This window comes from Gorilla gorilla, chromosome 18 (genome assembly GCF_029281585.2).
Source record: "Gorilla gorilla gorilla isolate KB3781 chromosome 18, NHGRI_mGorGor1-v2.1_pri, whole genome shotgun sequence".
NCBI classification, from domain to species: domain Eukaryota; kingdom Metazoa; phylum Chordata; class Mammalia; order Primates; family Hominidae; genus Gorilla; species Gorilla gorilla.
The window spans coordinates 86,090,850-86,114,690 of record NC_073242.2 but is presented as its reverse complement, the minus strand read 5'-3'; the positions used below and the strand labels follow the sequence as shown (position 1 = coordinate 86,114,690).

Here is a 23,841-nt window from a genome sequence, read left to right as displayed (position 1 = left end):
TCTCTTCCCCCTCCCTCTACCCGCCAGCCACAGAAGAAGGACTCCCCAGCTCTTGGATACAGCACTTTAATGCCAGTGGGCCTTTAGGATAGGGAGGAGTTGGGAGCCAATCTCCATCTCCGTACTCCTAACCCAACTTCCACCACGCTGGAGGAGACACCAGGGTTCCAGCTGTGAGCCTGGTGCTTGCCTTCTGCTACAAGCCCCATCCCGACCTCCTTGGAGACTTCTAGCTCAAGCTCTGGAGGAAATCCACCAGCAGGTGCTCAGGGAAGCCAAAGTCCATCTGCAGCAGCAGGAAGCCCTGAAGGGAGGGGCAGTAGGAGAGAGGGGCGGGCTGGGCTGACTCCCAGGCCACCAGAAGGGAGCCAAGCTGGTAGAGTCCCCTCTGTCTGTCTCCCCAACAGCCCCCAGTCACCCCAGGAATCCTGTCTGGGCCTCTCTCCCCAGGAACAGGGGCTGGTGAGGGGGGCTTTGTACTCACATCTCGAGTGATAATCTCAGGGTTGATGATGTCGAAGAGGCTCAGGCCTTTGCTGTTCATGAGGGCTGTAAACACTACCTCGAGCCCTGGGGCAGGGGACAGAGCCCCAGTCAGCCCTTCTTGGGGAGCAAGGCCGGCCCAAGGCTCTGCCACCCTGGGTAGTGGGAGATGCTGAGACCCTTTGGGACCAATATTCTGTAAACATGTGTTTCACTTTGATTTAGCAGAGTGAGCAAGTGCTTCTGAGGATGAGGAAGAGCAGAGTTTGCCTGGCGGCAGGGCTTGCCACTCTGCTGCCAAAAACAAATTCCCTTCTGTCCCAAACTTGAGCTCCCAACCCATCCACAATGGCCACATGACCTGCAGTTAGCTGAATCTACCCTGCTAGGAAGGAAACTTTCCCACACAGCTTCTCAAAGTGTTCTTTGCAACCACACAGAGCGGTCTCCTTGCAAGTAGTTGTAGGAACCATTTAATCTACATCCCCTAGTTTTAGCTTCATGGTTCAGATGGGGAAAATGAGGCCAAGAGATGCCAAGATACCCCACTAGGATCATTCCAGTTTCCACGCCCTTCCTCTCCTACCTAAGCCATGTGGACAAGCAGATGTTCAAAAGGAAAGCACAGTCAGCTCGACATACTCTGTGGGGAAGGGAGCAGAAAGCTCTCAGCAGAGCCTGGTCCAAAATACCCCCAGCACACGTGTGCTATGGTGTCTGAGAGTCTACCATCCGAGTCACCTCAAAGGGATAAATATTCTACCATTTCAAGGTCAAAAGAAAAATTGGGAATCATCAAGTTCAACATTCTTGTTCCACAGAAAGGGAAACTGAGGTTCAGGGCTGGGCTAGAACTAGGTCTCAGACTCCCAGCCCAGGGCTCTTTCTGCTATATCAGGTTGCTATTAGGAGACCTGCATCCTGAAAGTGGGTTGAGCCATCCCGCGGGGTGGCAAAGATAATATTCTGCAGGTAAACCAAGAACAGGGGTCTGTGCATCTGGCCGAGTCATTGGCGTGCAATGCCACCAGCAGGGAGAGGAAAGGGGGCCAGGACCGCTAAGTATCAATGACTGGGAAGAGGGGCACCTGAAGCTCTGCCTGGGAAGGGCCCACAAGGTGAAATGGGAAGCTCTGTCAGGCTCGGCACCCAGTTTCCCCTCCAGCCCACACTTACGAGACATGACCTCAGGGATGCCCACAGTGGTGATCATTGACTGCAGGAAGCTCTGGACTGACTCGGAGCTGCTCTGCCAATCAAATGCCCATGGTGAGTCCTCCCTGGAGCACGGAAGTGACCCACAGGGCAGATGCTGCATGGCCTGGACAAGCATTCATCCTCATGCCCATCCGTGAAAAAAATACATCCAACCCACTCCCTTTTCCTGCCCCAGACGGTGCCCCTCCTGAGTGGTCTTTCCTTCTCCCTGGGGAGGCCCAGGATTGCTAGCCCATTCCACAGAGGGAAAATTGAGGTCCAGGGAGGGGCTGCTTGGCCAGTACTCTTCTGCCTAAACCCCAATCCATACCACCACACTCTCATTTTTGCAACACAAGGGCTCTCCCAAAAGACGTGGCAGGGAGAAGAAGGGTCACAAGAGACACAGCATGGACCACCTAGTCCACATTCTTTTGGTCTGGTTGCCTGATTTCCTTTAGGGCCCTCTGCCTGCTTTCTTTAAGGCAGGAGGTCCCACAGGACTTATTTCCCCCAGTCTATCCAAGACTACCTACCTCAGTCAAGTTGGAAACAGTCTTTGGTGTAATCCTGAAATAAAAAAGAGATGATAATTTGACCCTCCATTGGGCCCCCTCCTGTAACATCCCCTGGGAAAGAAACTCTAAGAATAGCAGCCAGTGCTTCTGTCTCATAGCTCAGGCCCTTTGGGGCACTCTCTTGAGATTTGCTATTCTGGCGGCCAGGCCTTTGCTCAGGCAGTGCTCTCCTCCTGCCAGTCCCTCCCTCCATTCTTCCTGGAGCCCCTTCTTCCCCACGAAGATTCTATCTAGGCAGGGTCTTATCTCCCTGCAGTCAGCCCATATGCCCCAGAGGAAAGGGGCCACATTTCCCCACCAACACCCCGCCCTGGGCCTGACTCCAAGGGGCCAGGGAGAGGTTTGCGGAGTTGACCGCCCCCTCTCTTCTCTGCAGCACATACTGGAAATCCAAGAGGCTTAAGAAGAGCTTTTTCTTAGAATAGGAGGCCTGGACGGTAGTCACGATATCCTGGGGAGAGAAACCAAATTTGCTGTGAGCCAGGGCTCTTCCCGAAGCAGAGAGCAATCCTCCTAGCTCAGGGCCCCTGATTCTTTCCACTGAGGGACTGGAGAGGCAAGGGTGACACGGGAACCAGGCTTAGCTACTGCTCTTCTGAAAACCGAGGAAAGTTCGCCAGCACCTGTGGCTTTGGGGTTAGGACCTGATAAGTCACTTTCTTTTTCTTTTCTTTTCTTTTTTTGTTTTTGAGACAGTCTCGCTCTGTCGCCCAGGCTGGAGGGCAGTGGCACGATCTCAGCTCACTGCAACCTCCACGTCCCAGGTTCAAGTGATTGTCCTACCTCAGCCTCCCAAGTAGCTAGGACTACAGGCAAGTGCTACCATGTCCAGCTAATTTTTGTATTTTTAGTAGAGATGGGGTTTTACCATATTGGCCAGGCTGGTCTTGAACTCCTGACCATGTGATCCACCCGCCTCAGCCTCTCAAAGTGCTGGGATTACAGGCGTGAGCCACCGTGCCTGGCCGAATAATTCTTTTTTTAACAAATGCTCAATGTTTCAGATTCTTAACAACAAAAAAAAAGTAAATAAAATAATATGTCTACATCCACATGAGAAAGCCAAAAGGAATAAAACAGAAAAACGAAAAGGAAAATAATACAAAAATTAAAGAGATATTTAAAAGGCTAAATAAACTGGGCACAGTGGCTCATGCCTGTAATCCCAACACTTTGGGAGGCCAAGGTGGGAGGATCACTTGAGCCCAGGGATTCGAGACCAGCTTGGGCAACGTGGCAAAACCCTGTCTCTACAAAAAAAATACGTGGTGGTGCACATCTCTAGTCGGGAAGCTGAGGTGGGAGGATCACTGCTGCACTCCAGCCTGGGCAGAAACAAACAAACAAACAAACAAACAACAACAAAAAAGAACAGCTAAATACAATGTGCTATCCTGGATCAGACCTTGGAAAAGAAAAAGGGTATCATCAGTGGAAAAACTGGGGAGATTCAAATAAAGTTTAGAGTTTGGTTAACAGTCATGCACCAATGTTAATCTCTCCGCTATGACACTGTAGCATGGTTATGTAAGATGTGGACAAAGCGGGAAGTGGGTGGGGGATATATGGGAATACTCTGCATTTTGCAACTTTTATTCAAATATAAAGTTACTCCAAGATAAAAAGTTTATTTAAAAATAACAAAGCACCAGAAGGAAATGCACCCAGTAACCACATCGAAGGCCCCTGAAGAAGGGGGTTATGGTGACAGTGGTTTTCTTCTTTTTATTTTTCTATATTTTCCACAATGTGCTTGTATCGCTCTTGTCTTTAGTTCTTAATGTATTAAGAAATATTGGCCGAGCACAGTGGCTCATGCCTGTAATCCCAGCACTTTTGGAGGCTGAGGCGGGTGGATCACTGGAGGTCAGGACTTTGAAACTGGCCTGGCCAACCTGGTGAAACCCCGCCTCTACTAAAAATAAGCTGGGCGTGGTGGCACGCGCCTGTAGTGCCAGCTAGCTACTGGGGAGGCTGAGGCACGAGAATCGCTTGAACCAGGAAGGTGGAGGTTGCAGTAAGCCGAGATTGCACCACTGCACTCCAGCCTGGGTGACAGAGTGAGACTCTGTCTCAAAAAAAAAAAAAAATTGAAGATATTCTAAGGAGCATTAAAGATAATACTGATCCTTAATTCCTTATTTGTAATTATAAAATCAAACAGGATCTGAAAACTACAAGTTTTTTCTTAAGTTTTGTTGGCAAAACCTGGCCATTGTCTAGGAAGCTATGTATGGTATTTATCTTGCTTCATATGAGGAGAAATGCCAATTGAGGCATTTGAGGAGAATTGATTGTGGGGTGCCACCCCACACCCTATTGGGGTGTTCTGCAATATATCCAGTGTCTATACGCTATACTACTTTTACAAATTCACAGAAGTTCTGAATTTGGAAACCCTTGTGGCCCTAATGAATAAAGGGTTGTGGACTCGGGTAATAAACACCATTGTCCACTGCTCAGCTTAAGGAGGAAAATATTGGCTGGGCGTGGGGGCTCATGCCTGTAATCCCAGCACTTTGGGAGGCTGAGGCGGGCAGATCACTTGAAACCAGGAGTGTCAGACCAGCTGGGCCCACATAGCGAAACCCTGTCTCTACTAAAAATACAAAAAATTAGTCAGGCGTGGTAGCGCATGCCTGTAATCCCAGCTACCTGGGAGGCTGAGGCATGAGAATCGCTGGAACCTGGGAGGCAGAGGTTGTAGTGAGCCGAGATTGTGCCACCGCACAATTGTGCCAGCCTGGGCAACACAGTGAGACTCTGTCTCAAAAAAATAAATAAATAAGTAAATAAATAAATAATAAATAAAAATAAGAATGAAAGAACATATGCTTGGCATGGTGGCTCATGCGTATAACCCCAGCAGCTTAGGAGGCCAAGGCAGGAGAATTGCTTGAGGCCAGGAGTTTGAGGACAGCCTGGACAACATAACAAGACCCCGCCTCTAAGGAAATTTTTTTTTTTAAATTAGCCAGGTGTGGTGGTGTTTGTCTGTGGTCCCAGCTACTCAGGAGGGCTGAGGTGGGAGGATCACTTGAGCCCAGGATTCGAGGCTGCAGTGAGCTATGAGTGTGAGGCTGCACTCCAGCCTGGATGACAGAGTGAGACCCTGTCTCTAAAAAAAATAAAAATAAGAAAAGACAGAAAATATTACCTAAGCTGTGGAAACCACGTGTGTACCCCCTCGTTACCTGCATGATGTGATTTTGATTGTAAGGAGCCATGTGCAAGAGACAACCAGTGCCAGCAGAGGTGGTGAGAAGGATCTGGAGGCTTCAGAGACCCCCAAGCCCCTGCCCTCTGCGGCCCATATGTGAGTCAGGTTCCCCCACTACCACCTCTCCCTGCACCCGCCTCACCTCTTCAAATGTGTAAGCTACAGAATGTTGCTGGTCTGGGCGTGGAAAGAGGAATTTCACCATCACTGAAGAACTGACCACGACTCCCTTGTTTTGGCAGGAGATCTTGGGCATCTTGAGGCAGTGGACGGTGACTTGGGCCTGGCTGGGGAAGCCGCCGACAACCTGTGGAAGACAGGGGTCCCATGGCCAGGACAGGGGCCCATCAGGGCAGCAGCAGTCCATGCCCTCAGAGATGGGAAGGACAAAGCTGGCTCGGGAACCCAGGGCTGGGGAAAGGGAAGTAGCTCGGGGTAGTGCCCGGGCCCCAGGCTGTGCAAATTAGGACTCTTGTCCTCTCTGGGCCTCAGTTTCTCATCTGTGTGCTAGTGAAGCTATTCCTACCCTGAACTCCTCTCTCAGGATGTGCTGAGGATGCCTTCACTTAGCCTTCTGGGCCTCACTTTCCTCATCTGTAAAATGGGGATAATCATAGATCCTACCTCATAGGGTTGTCCTGAGGATGAAATGAGATAATCTGTGGAAAGAGCTTAGAACAGGACCCACTGCATGGTAACCCTCCGAGGGAAGCTGCTGTAGCAGCTGGGCTAGGGGTGGGGATAGAGCAGAGAGCGCAGGAACTGCGGGCTGTATCTGCAGGAGCCCAGCATTTTCCAGGGCATCCCAGAACAGAACGTAAAACTGCAGCTGAGGAGTATTTAAAGGAGAGACACACCAGGCTGTGGCATGAGGGGACCTGACCTAGTCAGGGAGGTGGGAGAGGCCTTCCCTGAGGTGGCAGGAGGAGGAGCAGATGGGATGGGGGAGGGCAAACCGTTCTGGCAGAGGAGACAGTGTGGACAAGAGCCCTGTGGAAGGAACATGGCCAAGATAAGGAATGCGCAGGCAGCCAGCGGGGCTGGGGAGTGTGGCCTGAGGACCTTCGATTACAGCCTGTGGGACTGGGCTCAAGGAGACCACATGCCCCAAGAAACCACTGAACCGCTGGATACACAAGAAAAGGTTTCATTAAATATATAGCTCAGCTCAAAAGAAAGAAAGGGGCAGTGGGGTACGGGAGCTCACACCTGTAATCCCGGCACTTTGGGAGGCTGAGGCAGAAGGATCATTTGAGATCAGGAGGTCAAGACCAGTCTGGCCAACATGGTGAAACCCCGTCTCTACTAAAAATACAAAAAAATGAGCTGGGCACAGTGGTGCACCCCTGTAATCCCAGCTACTCAGGAGGCTGAGGCACGAGAATTGCTTGAACCCAGGAGGCGTAGGTTGCAGTGAGCTGAGATTGCGCCACTGCACTCCAGCCTGGGGAACAAGAGCGAGACTCTGTCTCAAAAATAAAGAAATTAATTAATTAAATCAAATAAAATGAAAATCTCAGTGGGTAAGTAAACAAATAAGACACAGCTGTAAAAAGAATTCATGAACTAAAAAGATACTTGAAGAAACTATCCAGAATTTAGGATAGAGATAAAAGAGATGGAAAACACGACAGAGCAACTAAGAGACACGGAAAATGGAATGAGATGGCCCAATGTGTGTCTCATGGAAATTCCAGGAGGTAGGCATGGAGAAAATAGGGATGGGGCAATCATGGAAGAGAGAGTGATGAAGAAATTTCCAGAGCTGATGGGCCGGGTGCTGTGGCTCACACCTGTAATTTCAGCACTGAGGCAGGAGAATTGCTTGAACCCGGAAGGTGGAGGTTGCAGTGAGTTGAGATTGTGCTACTGCACTCCAGCCTGGGCCACAGAGCAAGACTCTGTCTTAAAAAAAAAAAAAAAAGAAAAGAAAAGAAAAGAAATTTCTAGAGCTGACAAAAGACCTCATCAACTTTCAACTAAACAGTTACAATTACGCTGGGTGGGAAACAACTAGATGAAGAAGTAGACAGGATGAGAAAATGCAGGGCCCTGGAGGCCATGGGAGAGCGTTTATAGCCTGTATCCTGCACTGGCTTTAAGCAGGCAGGTGAATGACCAGTTCTGTTTCTTGAAAAGATTGTTCTGGCTGCTGTGGGGAACAGATTATAGGAGGGTATCAGGACACAGGGAGACCCACCAGGAGCTACAGATGGGTCCCCACTAGAGATAATGGTAGCCTGGGGAGGAGGTGGAGACAGAGAGAAATGGAAAGACTAGAAATAGGACATCAAAGGAACAGGACTCAGACAAGGGGCTAAGGGAGAAGAGCCGGTCAGGGGCCTGCCCAATATTGTGAGTTGCGTATGTGCAGGGAGAGAGACATCACAGAGCCGGGGAAGGCTGGACGGTCTGAGTTCAGAAGGGAAGAGGGACCGTCCTCTTAGAACAGGAGAAGGGCCGCAGGAAGGCGCAGGTGTGGGTGAGTGGGTTGCGACTGGGAGCAGTGACGTTGGGGGGAAGTTCTGTTGGTGGCTCTGCTCAGCTCTCTGGTAAGCAGGTTATGTGTGGAGAGGGAAGTGGAAGGTAGACAGGAGGGGGAAGCTGGAGATTTGAGGATGGTAGGCAAGGCCTGAAGAAGTCATTGCAGTGGGTGGGGGAGTGAGGTGACCAGAAAGCTGAGGGAGGCTTACTCAGAAAGCACGAGGTCCATTTGAGCTAGGAGATCATGGGTTCTTAGTGGAACCCTGCACTGAGGAGTGGGATTATGAACATCATTGCCACTGGGCATAGCAAGAAGAGGCTGCGACCTCCAAGGAGCTTGCCTGAAGTCAGCTTTGGGATCAGGAGTAATCAACAGTCACTTATTGCTGGGGCCCTCTGAGCCCAGAGTTGATCCTGGGGTTCCAGCCCCCTACAAGTCCCTATGCCCGGGTAATGGAGCAGGGAATGGAGCATTATCTTTGGGGGCAATAGAGCTGGGCTCAAACCCAGCCTTGCCATTCACTAAGTTTCCCTGTGTGTAAAATGGGGACGGTTTGACCGCCTCACTCATAGGGTCGGCGTGAGCACTGAAGGAAGTCACACACACTAAGCGCTTCACTCCATGCCGAACACCCGAGTAGGAGCTGTGTTCGCTGTTATAATTGTTGCCATTGGTGTTGTTACTGGCTGTGTGGGGGCTCTTGAAGCCAGAGCAGGATTGGGGTACGTGACATAAACCCCACACAGGGGCAGGGGGCAGTTACCTCTTGGAAGATTTCCTGGTTGGTGTTGAAGCCCCAGGTCTCCAGCACTGCCTGAAAAGAAATGAGGAAGTTGGAGGGTGGGTGGAGTAAAGTCCACTCCTCAGAAGAAAACTTCGCGGGGACCAAGGGCAGTTTCAAGGACTGGACCCCTCCTCAGATGCAACTCCCAACCTCCCAGACAACATGTGAGATGCTCCGGGCAGGGTGTGAAACAGGGAACCCCTGTCCCGGCTGGAGGCCTGGCTTCTGCTCCCCACTGTGCCCCACGCAGGCTGTGTGACCTTGCACAAGTCTCTTCCCCTCTGTGGGCCTCAGTTTCCTCATGAGTTCAATGACAAGCACAGCCTGGAAACTACCTAAGCATTTCTAGTACAGTATAGGTGAAGAGTACAGGCTTTGGGGCCACCTCTTACAGGCTGTGTGATCTTCAGTAAGTCACCTACCTTCTCTGAGCTTTGTGGTTTTTTGTTTGCAAAACAGAGGTAACAGTACTTATTTCACAGGATGAGTGCAACAAAACAAAGTGTAGCAAATATAACTGCAATAAATGTAAGACTAATATCACCTTATATTTAATGCACAGTCACTACGTGCCAAGTTATATCTATACCTAAATCTATTGATCACTCTGTCTATCTATCCATCTATCTATCTGGCAACACATAGTCGACTCCAATAAATGCTGGACTGTATTTTTTTCTTGAGATGGAGTCCTACTCTGTCACCCACACTGGAGTGCAGTGGTGCCATCATAGCTCACTGCAGCCTCAACCTCCTGGGCTCAAGTGATCCTCCCTCCTCAGCCACTTGAGTAGCTGGGACTATAGGTATGCACCGCTGTGCACAGCAGATTTTTAAACTTATTTTTATTTTTGTAGAGACAGGGGTCTCCCCATATTGCCCAGGCTGGTCTTGAACTCCTGGCCTCCAGGGACCCTCCTGTCTCTGAGAGAAGAGAGACAGACCCTCTCATATTGTTTTATATTGTTTTATACTCAGAAAAAGAAAGAGAAGCGAAACTAAAGGCAGGTAGCCCAACGCCTAGAAACCAGACCTGAAACTAAGGACCCAGACCCGAAACCAGGCCTGGGCCTACCTGACCTAAGCCTGGTAGTTAAAGATGGACCCCTGACCTAACCAGTTATGTTATCTATAGATTCCAAACATTGTATGAAAGAGCATTGTAAAAATCCCTGTCCTGTTCTGTTTCGTTCTGATTACCGGTACATGCAGCCCCCAGTCACGTACCTGCTACTTGCTCAATAGATCACGACCCTCTCATGCAGACCCCCTTAGAGTTGTGAGCCCTTAAAAGGGACAGGAATTGCTCACTCGGAGAGCTTGGCTCTTGAGACAGGAGTCTTACCCATGCTCCCGGCTGAATAAACTCTTCCCTTCTTTAACTCGGTGTCTGAGGAGTTTTGTCTGCGGTTCGTCCTGCTACATCTCAGCCTCCCAAAGGATTGGGATTACAGGTGTGAGCCACTGTGCCCAGTCTGGACTTTACTGCTATTGCTCCAGCTTAGGTGGTCCCTAGTTCTTTTGCCCACCACCAAGTTTCCGAGTTTCCTCCCTCCTCCCCACGCGTGTGCACACACACACACCACATGCCATCTGGATTCCCTAGCAGCCCAGCCCCACCCACTCACCTTGAACTCGTCTCCCATCAGGCTGAGCATGAGGCGGCCATCCTGGAAAGCTACCTTGGCCAGGGAGTGGAAGACTCGCTCAGAGAACCAGAAGTACAGCATGCGGGAGTCCCCCAGCAGTGCGGGCGAGAAGGTGGGGAGGGGGAGGTCCTCCGAGACATTCTTGTAGATGAAATGACCCTGGAGGAAGCCAGGACGCTGGCTGGACCCTGTGTGTCCCTACTGGGCTCAGGTCCAGCTTCAGGGAGATTGGGAGGAGCCCCAGCATTCAGCCCAGAGTGCATATGGGAAAACTGAGGAAAGAGCTGTACCCAGTTTCCCCCAGCGGGGCTTTCACTCATTCAACAAATACTTCCGGAGTGCCCACTATGTCTCAACCACTGTGGGAAGTGAACCAGACAGACGTGGTTCCTGCCTTTACAGGGTTATATTCAAGTAACGACATTGGTCAGGACAGCTGGTGACCACGGACCTCCAGCTCCCACCCCGCCCCGGCTGACCACCAGCCCTGCCCCTGCAGAGGGCAGTCCATTGACCATCAGCTCCTGGAGGCCAAAATCAGGAAAACAAGCTGCTGCCCAGTCCCCCGCCCATCTAGATCATCCAGCCCATGGGTTGTGAACAGGCTTCAGGAGTGGCCATGAACTTCTGAAATGATCCTTCTGTCCAGTTTTCTAGGGAGAGGCTCTGTTACAAAGATGGCTGGGTCTGCCCTAAAATCTTCTCCAATCTCTCCCTCCATTCTGTACCACTTAACTTTTAGCTGGTCTCAATATTTAGCTGAAATAAATTCCTCAGTTTCCCTTGCAGCTAGGGTGGGGTCCTGCGATCAAGTTCAGGCCAACGGGCTGTGAGCAGAGTGGGTGTGGTGGTCAGGCCAGTCAGCCAGGACCCTGGGATGAGGCCACGCCTGGGGCTGGCTGAGAACACGTGGAAGGGGCCTGCGAGCCTGACACCCTGCAGCCTCCAGATCCCCCGGGGCTGCAGATGCTCAGACTGCAACAGAGGGAAATAACTGTCTATTGTGTTTAAGCAGCTATTATTTCAGATTTCTTTGTTACAGAAATCTATATCCTAAGTAATAGAGGGTCCAAAGCTTTTGTCAGTACCGGCGGGGGCCACAATCCACTGCTGTAGAGGATGACAGAAGCCAAATAAGCCCTCTAGGAAGGAGCTGGTGCTTTGTTGGGATCCTTGTAGTGGGCAGCCCTGGTGCCTGCAGAGAGGGCTCAGGGGCACGTCGCTGCGGCCTGCCCTCCTCGCAGCATCAGGAATGCGGAGGGGCGCCCCAGGACTCTTGGCTGCCATAAGGTTGAAGCTGGGGGACGGGGTTGTCAAAGCACAGGAAAGGACGAACTCCCCTGGGGAAGCTGGGCCCTGCCCCACCCTCCCACAACTCCTACCTTGTGATGGGACTCCAGGTAGGAGGCTGTGATGACGGGATCACCTGTCAGGGAAATGTCCACCCCAATGTCTCCATCTGAAAGGATGCTGGCTGCAGGAGGAAAAGATCAGGGCAGGGCCTCAGGATGGGGGAATTGCCCTGAGTCACCGCTCCCCGGCATCCACACAGCTACCCAACCCTCCAGCCTCAGTGTTCCCCTCTGTAAAGTGGGACCTGGGTGTGCGGGGAGGGGTGTGGCACTTTTTCATTCTCTTTTCCCAAGTCTGTCTGTCTGGGTAGGTAGAGCCCTTCTAGAAGGTTGGTTCAGAGCAGAGTCCAAGACTTGGGCTGAAACCCAGCTCTGCTCTGTACTGCATAGGAGAGTACAGTACATGGATGAGTGTCCAGCCATGTGAGCAATCTAATTATCTTTTTTCCTAATCTACTTCCAGGAGAATCTTGGAGTCCTCTTGGACTTAATCACCCATTTCTCCTGAGTTCTATAGACTTGCCCAACGCCACACAGCTTGTGAGGCTGCAGCCCAAAGGGGCAGAGATTTGCCAAAGTATGCTCATAACTAATCATCAAGTGTCAGAGCCAGATAGAGCCCATGGGACCTAGACAGGAAGAGTGACGGTCCCAAGGCCACGTAGTGCAGCAGGTGGCTTTCTGGCTCCCACTGCTGTCTTCTGAGGCATGCAGACAGAAACGCACTCACCAGCCCTTGTCTGGACAAAATCGGCCATGATGTTAGAGATGACGTTGATCTCTTTGCAGATCTGGGGCAGACAGAGCAGGTGCTTTCCAGGCAGGAAAGGAGGCCAGAGGCAGTGCCTCCTTCCAGCTGCGTGGTGGTGGCAGTGCTGGGAACCGGCACAGGGGACTGGCCGCGTGGAGAAGGTGGGAGTGGCACCTTCTCAGGGAAAGGCAGGGAGGAAAGGGATCCAGCCTCCTGGGCATGGCCCTGGACCGCAGGGAGTCAGCCAGCCTCACTCACCTGTCCCTTCAGGACCAGCTTCAGGGTGAAGGAGATGAAATTTGTGAACAGTTGCTTGATCCACCCAGGCCTGAAGGCAGCAAGCACCACAATGAGCCCCTGACCAGTCCTGTGCATCCATGGAGCGCCTAGTGTGTACCAGGCACCGTTCATGGCTCTGTTGGCCCTGACTCTTGTAGCGCAGGAAGTAAGAATTATCACTCCCATTTTGCAGCTGAGAACACGGAGCCTCAGACCCAAGAATTAACTGTGGCACCATCCCAGAATTCCTCGGGAGGGCCCAGCTCCTGTGACGCTCACACCTGTCACACACACGAGAACGTGTCTAGAGTCCAAATTCATACATGTATTCGTCTGCTTCAGAGTCAGAAAATGGCCTGAATAGAGGGCTCCTCTCCAGACCCCACCCACCAGTTCCCTTCTGCCTTCCAGGTTTGGCATTGGATACATGACTAGGGTCTCTCCAAACCTTGTTATCTTCCTCTGTGCAATGGGGTTACCCACAGCTCCTTGACAGAGGGTGTTGGCCAAGACAAAAAGCCCCACCCTGGGAAGCAGGAGAGTAAAGTATCTAGGAACTCAGCTTCTGGGGTCAGAGAATGCTGGGTTCAAATCCTACTCCCATCCCTTAGTGGCGAGCTGTGTGTCCTCAGCAAGTTACTTAGCTTGGCTAGAGTTTTATCTCTGAGTTAGTGTGGTGCTTGGAATGCAGGATGCACTCCGTAGATACGAGCTTTTCCTTTCTAACCTCTCTGTGACTCAGTTTACCCATATGTAAAAAGAGGATGATAACAGAATCTATATCCTAGGGTTGGTTTTAAGGACAAAATCAATTAATTCATGAAAAGGGCTTGGAATAGTGCTTTGCACACAGCAAGTTCTTAATAGCTGTTAGTTACTAGCTGTTGGTTATTGTTGTTTCCCGCCTTTGAGGGTGTATTGATGGGAAGGGGTAGGAAGTGACCCCACTGAAGGTATTGCTGCCCTCAGGTTTGGCCACCCACAAGCATGCCCTGTGTGGGGTTAAGCCTGGAGGGGGCCGTGGACACACTAACAGGATGGGCTCGAGCAGGAATGGGGGCCACAGGGTGGTGTACTTACTCTCGCTCCCCTTGGAGATGCAGGAGCAGCTTATGGAAAGACAGGTAGCAGTCAGGGGCATCGGTCCGCACTCTACCAGAGTCACAGGCTGCAGGGAGACCCGACACGACCTCAGGGCAGCCTCCGCTATCGGATGGTATCCACATGCTGCCCAGGCCTGTCAAGAGCTTGGCCAGCTCTGGGGTCCCCAACCCTGCAAACTTCCCAGGCCGGGCCTCCTTTGGTGGCCCCAGAACTCTCTGCCTGCACAACCTCCCCCTCTGCTGAGGCCAAGCCCTGGAGTCCAGCTCCCACTTCCCCAGAGGACGCTTGACACATACTCAGCTGTGTGTTGATCTGGAGGTCAATGGCAGAGTCGATCTCGAAGTCAATGGACTGATCAATACCCAGCCTGGAAAGAGCCAAGGACCCAGGACCCTCATTCAGCCCTCCAGTCCAGAGAGGGCCAGGGTATGGGGCATCAGCTGACAGGAATGCTTACCACCAGGCAGTGGTGTAGCCATACTTCAGGGTCCCCTTGAAGACCACAGACACGTTCTGAATGGAGACATCAATGGACTTGGCTTCCACCAACTCCACCTGGCTGCTGGCGATGGACAAGTGGCTGATCTGGATGCTGGGAAGGAATGGAAGTGAGGAAGGATGTCGGGGGTCATCCAGGGAACCCAAGGAGTGAGCCTCCAATTTTGTCTAGGCGAGGGTGGAAGATAGAATCATGGCCCCCAAAATGTCCTCCTAATCCACACAACCTGCAAATATGTTACCCAGCATGTCAAATCCTGGGTACCACACTCAACTCGTGTTACCCACATGCAAGTATGGTTAAGTTAAGGACCTTGGGGTAGGTGGGGAGATGATCCTAGATTATCTGGGTGGTCCCAATACAATCACAGGGTGCCAAAAAGTGGAAGAGGAGGCAGAAGAGGAGAGGAAGGGGAGAGGTGACCAGGGAAGAACGCCCGGAGAGAGTCAACCCTGGTGTGCTGAAGATGGAGGGAACCGTGCTCACAGGGAGATTTATATCTAGAAATGCCTATCTTTAAAAAAGAGAAAGATCTCAACTCAATAGTCAAACTTTCCACCTTACGGAACTTGAAAAATAAGGGCAAACTAAGCCCAAAGGTAGCAGAAGGAAGGAAGTAATCAGGATCTTAGTGCCTACGAATGAAATAATAGAAAAACAACAACAATCGGTGAAAACAATAGCTGGTTTTTCCAAAAGATCAACAAAATCAACAAACCTTTAGCTAGATTGGCAAAAAAAAAAAAAAAAAAGAAGAAGACTCAAATTACTAAAAACAGAAATAAAAGCAAGGCCATTATTACCAGTCTTACAGAAATAAAAGGAATTACGAGAGAATACTACGAACAAATGTATGTCAACAAATGAGGTTAACTAGATGAAATGAAATGGACAAATTCTTAGAAATGTAAATGGTATATGAAGAAGGGTGAAAATTGATTCGGAAGAGTATCAATACACCACCAGAGGTAAAGTTAGATCAAAAATAGGTTGGTGGGCCAGCGTGGTGGCTCACACCTGTAATCCTAGCACTTTGGGAGGCCGAGGAAGGCAGATCACCTGAGGTCAGGAGTTCATGACCAGCCTGGCCAACATGGTGAAATCTCGTCTCCACAAAAATACAAAAAAATTAACTGGGCATGATGGTGGGCATCTGTAGTCCCAGCTAGTTTGGAGGCTAAGGCAGGAGAATAGCCTGAACCCAGGAGGCGGAAGTTGCAGTGAGCTGAGATCGTGCCATTACACACCAGCGTGGGCAACAAAGCAAGACTGTCGCCAAAAAAAAATAGATTGACAAAACGTTGCATGTCTATATCAAAACATCTCATGTACCCCATAAATACGTACGCCTACTATGTACTCTCATGTACCCCATAAATATATACGCCTACTATGTACTCACAAAAATTAAAAATAAAATAAAAAAAAAAATAGATTGGCAAAGACTTCTGGTATAGGAAACAACTAGATTGCTCCAAATTCTTCTTCTTCTTTTTTTTTTAGTTTGTTCTTTCTTGTTTGTTTGTTTGAGATAGGGTGGCTCTCTGTTGCCCAGGCCAGAGTGCAGTTGTGTAATCACAGTTCACTGCAGCCTCGAATTCCAACGATCTTCCTGCCTCAGCCTCTGGAATAGCTGGGACCACAGGCATGCACCAACAGTGCCTGGCTAATTTTTGTATTTTTTGTGCAGATTGGGGGTTCTCACTATGTTGACCAGACTCCACATTATTCTAAATGCTCTAATTTAGAATTAGACCCTACTACAATCTCCAATCCTCTTTCAGTTCTACAGAAATTTAAAGCTCATACCATTGTTTTTTTTTTTTTGAGACTGAGTCTGGCTCTGTTGCTCAGGCTGGAGTGCAGTGGCATGATCTCAGCTCACTGCAACCTCTACCTCCTGGGTTCAAGAGATTCTCCTGCCTCAGCCTCCCTAGTAGCTGAAATTACAGGCTCCTCCACCACATCCAGCTAATTTTTGTACTTTTAGTAGAGACGGGGTTTCACCATGTTGCCAGGCTGGTCTTGAACTCCTGACCTCAGGTGATTCCCCCACCTCAGCCTCCCAAAGCGTTGGGGTTACAGGCATGACCCACCATGCCCAACCCTTTTTGTGTGTGTGTGTGTGTGTGTGTGTGTGTGTGTGTGTGTGTGTGTGTGACAGAATTTTGCTCTTGTCGCCCAGGCTGGAGTGCAGCGGGCAATCTCAGCTCACTGCAGTCTCCACCTCCTGGGTTCAGTGATTCTCCTGCCTTGGCCTCCCAAGTAGCTGAGATTATGGGCATGCACCATCATGCCCAGCTAATTTTGTACTTTTAATAGAGATAGGGTTTCACCATGTTGGCCAGGCTGGTCTTGAACTCCTGACCTCAGGTGATCTGCCCGCCTCGGCCTCCCAAAGTGCTGGGATTATAGGTTTGAGCCACTGCGCCCGGCCGCGTACCAAATTTTTGAGTGGAGTCTCTTCTGGTAATAGCTGCTTAAGCTCCTAATACACTAACCTCCTTGGATGACTAAATTCTTGACCTCTGCACAGAATACAATAAACACTACCTGAGACATTAGAGAGTAAGTGAAAACAGTCAGACTGGGCCAGGCCGTGGCTCACGCCTGTAATCCCAGCACTTTGGAAGGCCGAGGCAGGTGGATCATCTGAGGTCAGGAGTTCGAGACCAGCCTGGCCAGCATGGTGAAACCCCATCTCTACTAAAAATGCATAAAAAAAAAAAAAAAAAGATTAGCCAGGAGTGGTGGCATATGCTTGTGGTCCCAGCTGCTCGGGAGGTTGAGGCAGGAGAATCGCTTGAACCCAGGAGGCAGAAGTTGCAGTGAGTCGAGATCGTGCCATTGCACTCCAGCCTGGGCGACAAGTGCAAAACTCTGTCTCAAAAACAAACAAACAAACAAAAAAACCCACAAACCAACAAACAAAAAAACCCAGCCGGGCTGCAGGGGAGATGCCGGGTGGAGGAAGAGAACAGCGCAGGGTGAATTTCTCCATTTTCACAGATTCTAGCACGAAGCTGGGCTCCGGCTCTCACTGTGAGAAAGGACAGTGGGAAAAGGCCCTTTCAAGTTCTTGAACTCTGGTAGATCATAGTTTTTCTGGCCTAGAGAACCAGAGGACAGGATTTGGGACAATCACAGCTGCTGGACAGCAGGGGAGAATACCATAAATGAAAAAGTCAGAGCAGGGAGCTTCCCTCGCCCTAAATAAAAGGAGATGGAGGGAAGCCAAGGAATGGGGGAAGCCTCTAGAAGCTGCAGAAGGTGAGGGAATTAATTCTCCCATAGCCCCCAGAAGGAATCTGGTTCTGCTGACAGCTTGATCTTAGCTCAGGGAGGGCCATGGTGGACTTCAGCCTTTTAAACTGTAAAATGGTAAACTTGTGTCATGTTAAGCCACTAAACTTGGAGTGATTTTTTTTATGGCAGAAAACAGGAAACTGATACAGAGGGCTTCCGGGAGGAGGTGACACCAGATGGAGGGTGGGAGTTTGGAAGATAGTAGGTGGCTCAGCTTGGAGGAGGCCTCAGCTAGGCCCCGGGGGCAGAGGTGGAGCTGCACAATGGGAGAAGCGTTGGCCCTGGGGTCTTGGTGTAGGTACAGCAGAGGATCTGTGCCGCCGGGGACTCGGTCAGAGGTGGGGCTCAGTGAAGACCCTTAGGAAGCAAGGATCAGAGAGGAGAGACTGCAGGCAGGGAGGCCAGTGGGCCACATTCACTCTCATATCCCTCTACCCTTGCTGAACTCTCCCCCAGGGCCCGGCTTGAGCACATGGAATATGACACAATAGAAGTGGCCATCACGTACCAAACACATGCTGTGTGGCAGGCACCGTGCTGAGAGTTTATACACATTTCCTGGTTTAATCCTCACAGCTACCCACGAGGTAGTCACTATTGCTGTACCCACTGAACTGAGACAGAAATGGCTCAGACAGCTTATGTGGCTTCAGAAAACCTCAGTAGAAGGGAATTTGATCCTGGGTCCACCCCACTCCAAATCCCATATTATAAACCACTATGACACACTGTGCCCAGCAAGGAGAATCCACGTATATCTGGCTTTCCTGGTCTGCTCTGTTCTATTTTATTCCATTCGCTTTTAGAGAAAATAGTGTGAAGAATCTTACCCATGATCCAACTTCATCTAACATTAATCATGGCCAATCATATTTATGGCCAATCATATTTTATTTCTACCCCACTCATACGTTTGGGATAACACTTATATATTAATGACTATGACATCTAGTCTATGGCAGTCTGGTCTTACTGAATTATTGCTGATTTATTAAGGATACTATTTCTTTAACTTCTCAACGCTTTTGCCATGTCTGACCTCTTGCAACACATAGGTCTAGGATAGCATTATCCTCTTTTATTTTTTAGCAACAGAGTCTTGCTCTGTCACCCAGGCTGGAATGCAGTGATGCAATCATAGCTCACCACAGCCTTGACCTCCCCTTGGCCTCCTGAGTAGCTGGGACTGCAGGCACGCACCACCACGCCCAGCTAATTTTTAAATTTTTGATAGAGACAGGTGGTCTTGAACCCTGGCTGAAGTAATCCTCCTACCTCGGCCTCCCAAAGTGCTGGGATAACAGGCATGAGCCACTGGACTTTGCCCATTATTCTCTTTTACAGAAGCCTAAACTGAAGCCCAAGGTCACGCAGAGGGCGTGGCTGCGCGAGACCTGGGACGCCCCACAGCACCCGCTAGCGGCGGGAGTTTTCCTGCAAAAGGCGAAGTGGCATCCAGCACCGCTGGCGCCCCCTGGTGGCTCAGAAACATTTACCAAGACTCAAGGCCCAATGTGCGCGGGTAGCAGAGACCACCCCTGGGGAGCGTGTTTAGCAGGGCTGGGGAGGAGGAGGAGATTGGCTTTAAGACAAAGACAAGGTCCCTGAACAATGTCTGCCCCACCCTTGGGGCCTCAGACCGACACACAGACTGGGACCCAGGCTCCAGGGCAGCCTGAGGTGCCGTGAAGGTGGCTGAGTTCCCGATACTGAGCTGAGTTTGCACATGAGCTCCGCCAGGCTGCTAAACCTCTATCAGCTCCTGTTTCCGTGTTTGTTAAGCAGGGTCATCTGGGCGATGGCATTATCCTCTTTTACAGAAGAGGCTAAAATATATGATAAAGATTAAGATAGGCCGGACGCTGTGGCTCACGCCTGCGATCCCAGGACTTTGGGAGGCCGAGGCGGGCGGATCACTTGAGGTCAGGAGTTTAAGACCAACCAGGTCAACATGGTGAAACCCCGTCTCTACTAAAAATACAAAAATTAGCCGGGCGTGGTGGTGGGCACCTGTAATCCCAGCTACTAGGGAGGCTGAGGCAGGAGAATATCTTGAACCCTGGAGGTGGAGGTTGCAGTGAGCTGAGATCGTGCCATTGCACTCCAGCCTGGGTGACAGTGAGAGACTCCATCTCAATAAATAAATAAATAAATAAATAAATAAATAAATAAATAAATAAAATAAAGATTAAGATAGATAAAGAGCCAGGCGTGGTGGCTCACGCCTGTAACCCCAGCACTTCGGGAGACTGAGGTGGGTGGATCACTTGAGGTCAGGAGTTGGAGACCAGTCTGGCCAACATGATGAAACCCCATCTCTACTAAAAATACAAAAATTACGCGGATGTGGTCACGTGTGCCTGTAATTCCAGCTACTCTGGAGGCTGAGGCACGAAAATTCCTTGAACCCAGAGACGGAGGTTGCAACGAGCTGAGATTGTGCCACTGCACTCCAGCCTAAGTGACAGAGGGAGACTCTGTCTCAAAAAATGAAAAACAAGAAAGAAAAAAATATATGATAAAGGTGAGGATATTGTTTGTAAAAGCTCCTGGCCCACAACCGACCCTTGACTGTTACCATCATCCCAAATAAAGTCAAGATACTAATTTTAGGCTTGGGGTGGGGGACTGGCTAAGCCAAGAGTTCAAGACCAACCTGGCCAACATAGCAAGACCTGTCTCTACTATAAGAGAACAACATGTATAAATTTTTTTTAAAAATACTTATTTTGCTGAGATTTTTCTACCCTACCCCCCATTCACCCCCAAATAAGACCTCCATCTTCCCAGGGCAGTGGGAAAGGACCCTTTGAAGCCTGACTCTTAGAGGGGCTGTTGGAGAGGTTGATACACTCCAATAAATCCCCCCAGGGCACCAGGGGATGGATGGTGGGAGTAGGGAAGGTGTCAGGCTCTGGTTCCAAATCAAGGGGAGAGACCTGAGTCCCCCCGCTGCTGCTTTTCCTCCCTGTGGGCTGGGGGCAAGCCCCAGGCTGTTACTCCCACCTCCCTACCCCCAGCCTGGTCACACCCGAGGCCCGACTCACTTGTGCAACCCATACTTGACTTGGCCAAGGAGCATCATGGCCTTCTCGCCCGTGATATCTGGGTAGCTGGCTCGCTGGAAGGCGGTCTGGATCACCTTGGCAGTCTCTTGGTTCACTAGAGGGGAGGGCAGTGGCTGAGGGGCTGCAGGACCACGCCAAGCCCCCTGCTCCCACCCCCAACTGGCCTTGGCCATGACTCAGCCTCTCTGAGATGAGGCTCCCAGCAGGCCTTAAAGCTGAGGGGTTGGACTGGGCCTCCCTCTGGGTTTAAGGTTGATGGCAATTCTAGGGGACACAGAGAGCTCTGACCCTGACCCCAGCTAGAGATCCTGATCATACCCTAGCCTCTGGATCCTGACACATCCTAGCAAATGGGGCAGCCCTGAGCCCAGCCGCACACTAACCCTAGCCTCACCCAGACGATGCTGTGACACTCTCTGTAGTCCTGGGGGTCTATAATTCTGGCTTTTGAACTTGGCGATATTCTATTTTAGAAATTGTATCATTTAGCCTCCCTATACCCTTATTATATTGAGCAAGAGACTGAGGCCCAGAGAGGGCAGGGGAGCTGGCCAAAGTCACACAACAGTCAGTGATGGAGCATCTGTCACCTGAGCTCATGGCAACCCCTGACTTTGGCCATAGAGTGACCCCCAACACCAAATATACACCAACCTCCTAATCTTTACCCCCTGACTCAACCCCCTAACCTGGCTCAGATCTGAACCCTAACTCGAACCCCAGTGATTCTGGGTCTCAGACAAACACAAATCCCTATACCTGGCTGTTTGCAACGCAGCTAGGACCTTCTCACCAAAGAACTTGACCTTGAAGGCGAGGTCAGGAGGGGGTGAGGACAGCTCCGCTCAGCCCATCTCCCTCCCAGGGCACTCCTCCCTCTGGGCTAGTGTGGCAGCCGGCTTCAGGGCTGGCTTCAGGCCAGGGAGGCTCCTGGCATAGTGGGTGTCCATGAAAAGACCCCTGGCAGGGCAGACAGATGCACTGATACTTACACACCAGGAGGGCAGGCTTGGTGATGCGGCACACGATGCCTGCCTCGTGCGAGGTGCCTTTGGAGCAGGCATGGGCATTGCCCAGCAGGGCCAGGGTCAGGACGGTGGCAGCCAGCATGGTTATCAGGCAGTGGTGTGTAAGTGGCCCGAGCCGTTCAGCCTGGAGCCCATATATGTATGTCCGCCCAGCCCCCACGGAACATGAGGCTCTTCCGGGCAGCAGGGTCTTCCTGGCCCCAGAGATTCACCTCCTTCCTGCCCAGCCCCTGCGGCCTCCTCTCGAGTTCAGAGCCAGACATTCAACAAGAGCACCCCAACTTCTACTTGTCTCCCCTCAACCATCTGCACCATTTTTGCCATCCCTTATGTTATCTGGATAATTGCTTAATATGTTTCCATGAATTCATTTATTTTTTACTTAAATACATATATCTAGGAATAAACTTTCTCTCTCAGTTGCCATAAATAGAAAGAGGCCAAAATACAATGACTATGAGAAAAAGACATTGAATTCTTGCCAGATACTGTTGCCCGACAATGACCCCAAGCTTGAAGCCTGCTGTTGCATGTAAAGTAAAACTCAGTAGAAAAAGGGAGAGGGCTTCTTGGGTGCTAGAGAAACTCTAGCATCGACCTTTCCCTTGCTCTGATTTGAAAGCTTGAAAGGATAATGTCCTCACTGTAGTATTCCATGGCATTTGACGCTGCATCTGGGTACCCCAGAAACAGTCCTCTATGTAGACTTTCCTTGATATGCATAAAATAACTCTGGGTGGGTATACAGCCTCTGAGATCATTGGCTGCCTCCAGGAGAAACTCGGTATCTGGGGGAAAGGGGCGGAGCAGGGGGAATGTCTGTGGCATTTGAATTCTGAGTTGTGTGAATGTGTTATCTTTCAAAAAATTACAACATACAGTACTTTACCTACAGCTGGGGCCAAGAACTGCCCTGCAGCAACTGTGACCAGATGGCCAAGTGCTGCCTCCTCAGAGCCCCTAGGAAGGAGCCAGGGCTGCAGGGATGTGGGCAGGATGCTGTGCCCCAGGCAGGGCCAAGGAAACATGAGTCGGGATGGCCTTGCTCAGTCGCCTCTCAGGGGGTCCTGCCCTAGTCCCGAGTTTGCACCTGCTCCAAGCCCAAAGCTGCCCAGAACCACGTGGGGAGCCGGGCTGACCCTCACTGTTTCCCAAGGCTCAGAGACATAAGCTGATTGCCCCTGGGCACCAGCCCTCGGGTTCATACCCACAGACCTCTGGAGCCCCCTCACTGAGTGAGCATGTACCATCGGCCCTGCCAGGGTGGGGGCTGGAGGTAAGCCCTTTAGCCCAGGCCTCCCCAGCACCCCGTCCTCCGATCAGGCTGGAGGAACTTCATTAATGGGCTCTATTTCTCCAGAAACGTGAGGACTTCCCGGCGGCTATTGTCTTCTTGGCTGTTGTTTCTGTTCCCTTCCTTGGGCCACGGAGGGCAATGACCGAGGGTGCCCCTGGCCAGGGTACTGGCGGTCAGTGGCTGGGCCTGGAGAGAAAAGGGAGGTGGGCCCCATCCTCCAGTGCAGCTTGGGTGCTGGGGCCCTCCCAAGGGTGGGAGACCCTGGGGATAATGGATTAAAAAAAAAAAAAAACAAATAACTAAACCAAAAAACCAAAAGAGCCTATCCCTTTAAACTTAAGAATCCTGCACCTTAGACTCTTAAAACTTAGTAAGAATTATACTAATATCAGCTGTATTTTCGAGATAATGCTTTTTTGCATTATCTCATTTAATCTTTTTTAAATTATTTTTTAGTCTTTTTAAAATTGTAGTAGAATTTAATTTACTGCTTAATGAAAACTTGCCACTTTAACCATTTTAAAGTGTACAATTCAGGGGCATTTAGTACATTCACAGTGTTATGCAGCCATGAATTTAATTCCAGAACATTCTCATCACCCCAAAATAGAGCCCCACATCCAATAAACAGTCATTCCCCATCCTGCCCTTTCCCAGCTCCTGGCAACCATAAATGTGCTTTCTGTCTCTATGGATTTGCCTACTCTGAACATTTCACGTAAATAGAGTCATACAGTGTGTGTGATCTTTCGTTCCTGGAT

General features: G+C 50.5%; 1 protein-coding gene across 1 annotated transcript; it reads right to left on the bottom strand.

The window, feature by feature from the left end:
- Positions 1-50: 50 nt before the first annotated feature.
- CETP (cholesteryl ester transfer protein) lies at positions 51-21,895 on the bottom strand. The gene is made up of 16 exons (XM_004057684.3): positions 21,748-21,895; positions 20,735-20,849; positions 14,340-14,474; positions 14,179-14,249; positions 13,859-13,946; positions 12,758-12,827; positions 12,479-12,539; positions 11,779-11,870; positions 10,376-10,555; positions 8,727-8,777; positions 5,621-5,785; positions 2,642-2,709; positions 2,217-2,250; positions 1,660-1,732; positions 485-570; positions 51-304 (listed from the first exon to the last, which is right to left on the bottom strand). Exons 1-16 carry the CDS (start codon positions 21,863-21,865, stop codon positions 230-232), a joined length of 1,482 nt encoding a protein of 493 aa, XP_004057732.1. The 5' UTR covers positions 21,866-21,895; the 3' UTR covers positions 51-229.
- Positions 21,896-23,841: the final 1,946 nt, after the last annotated feature.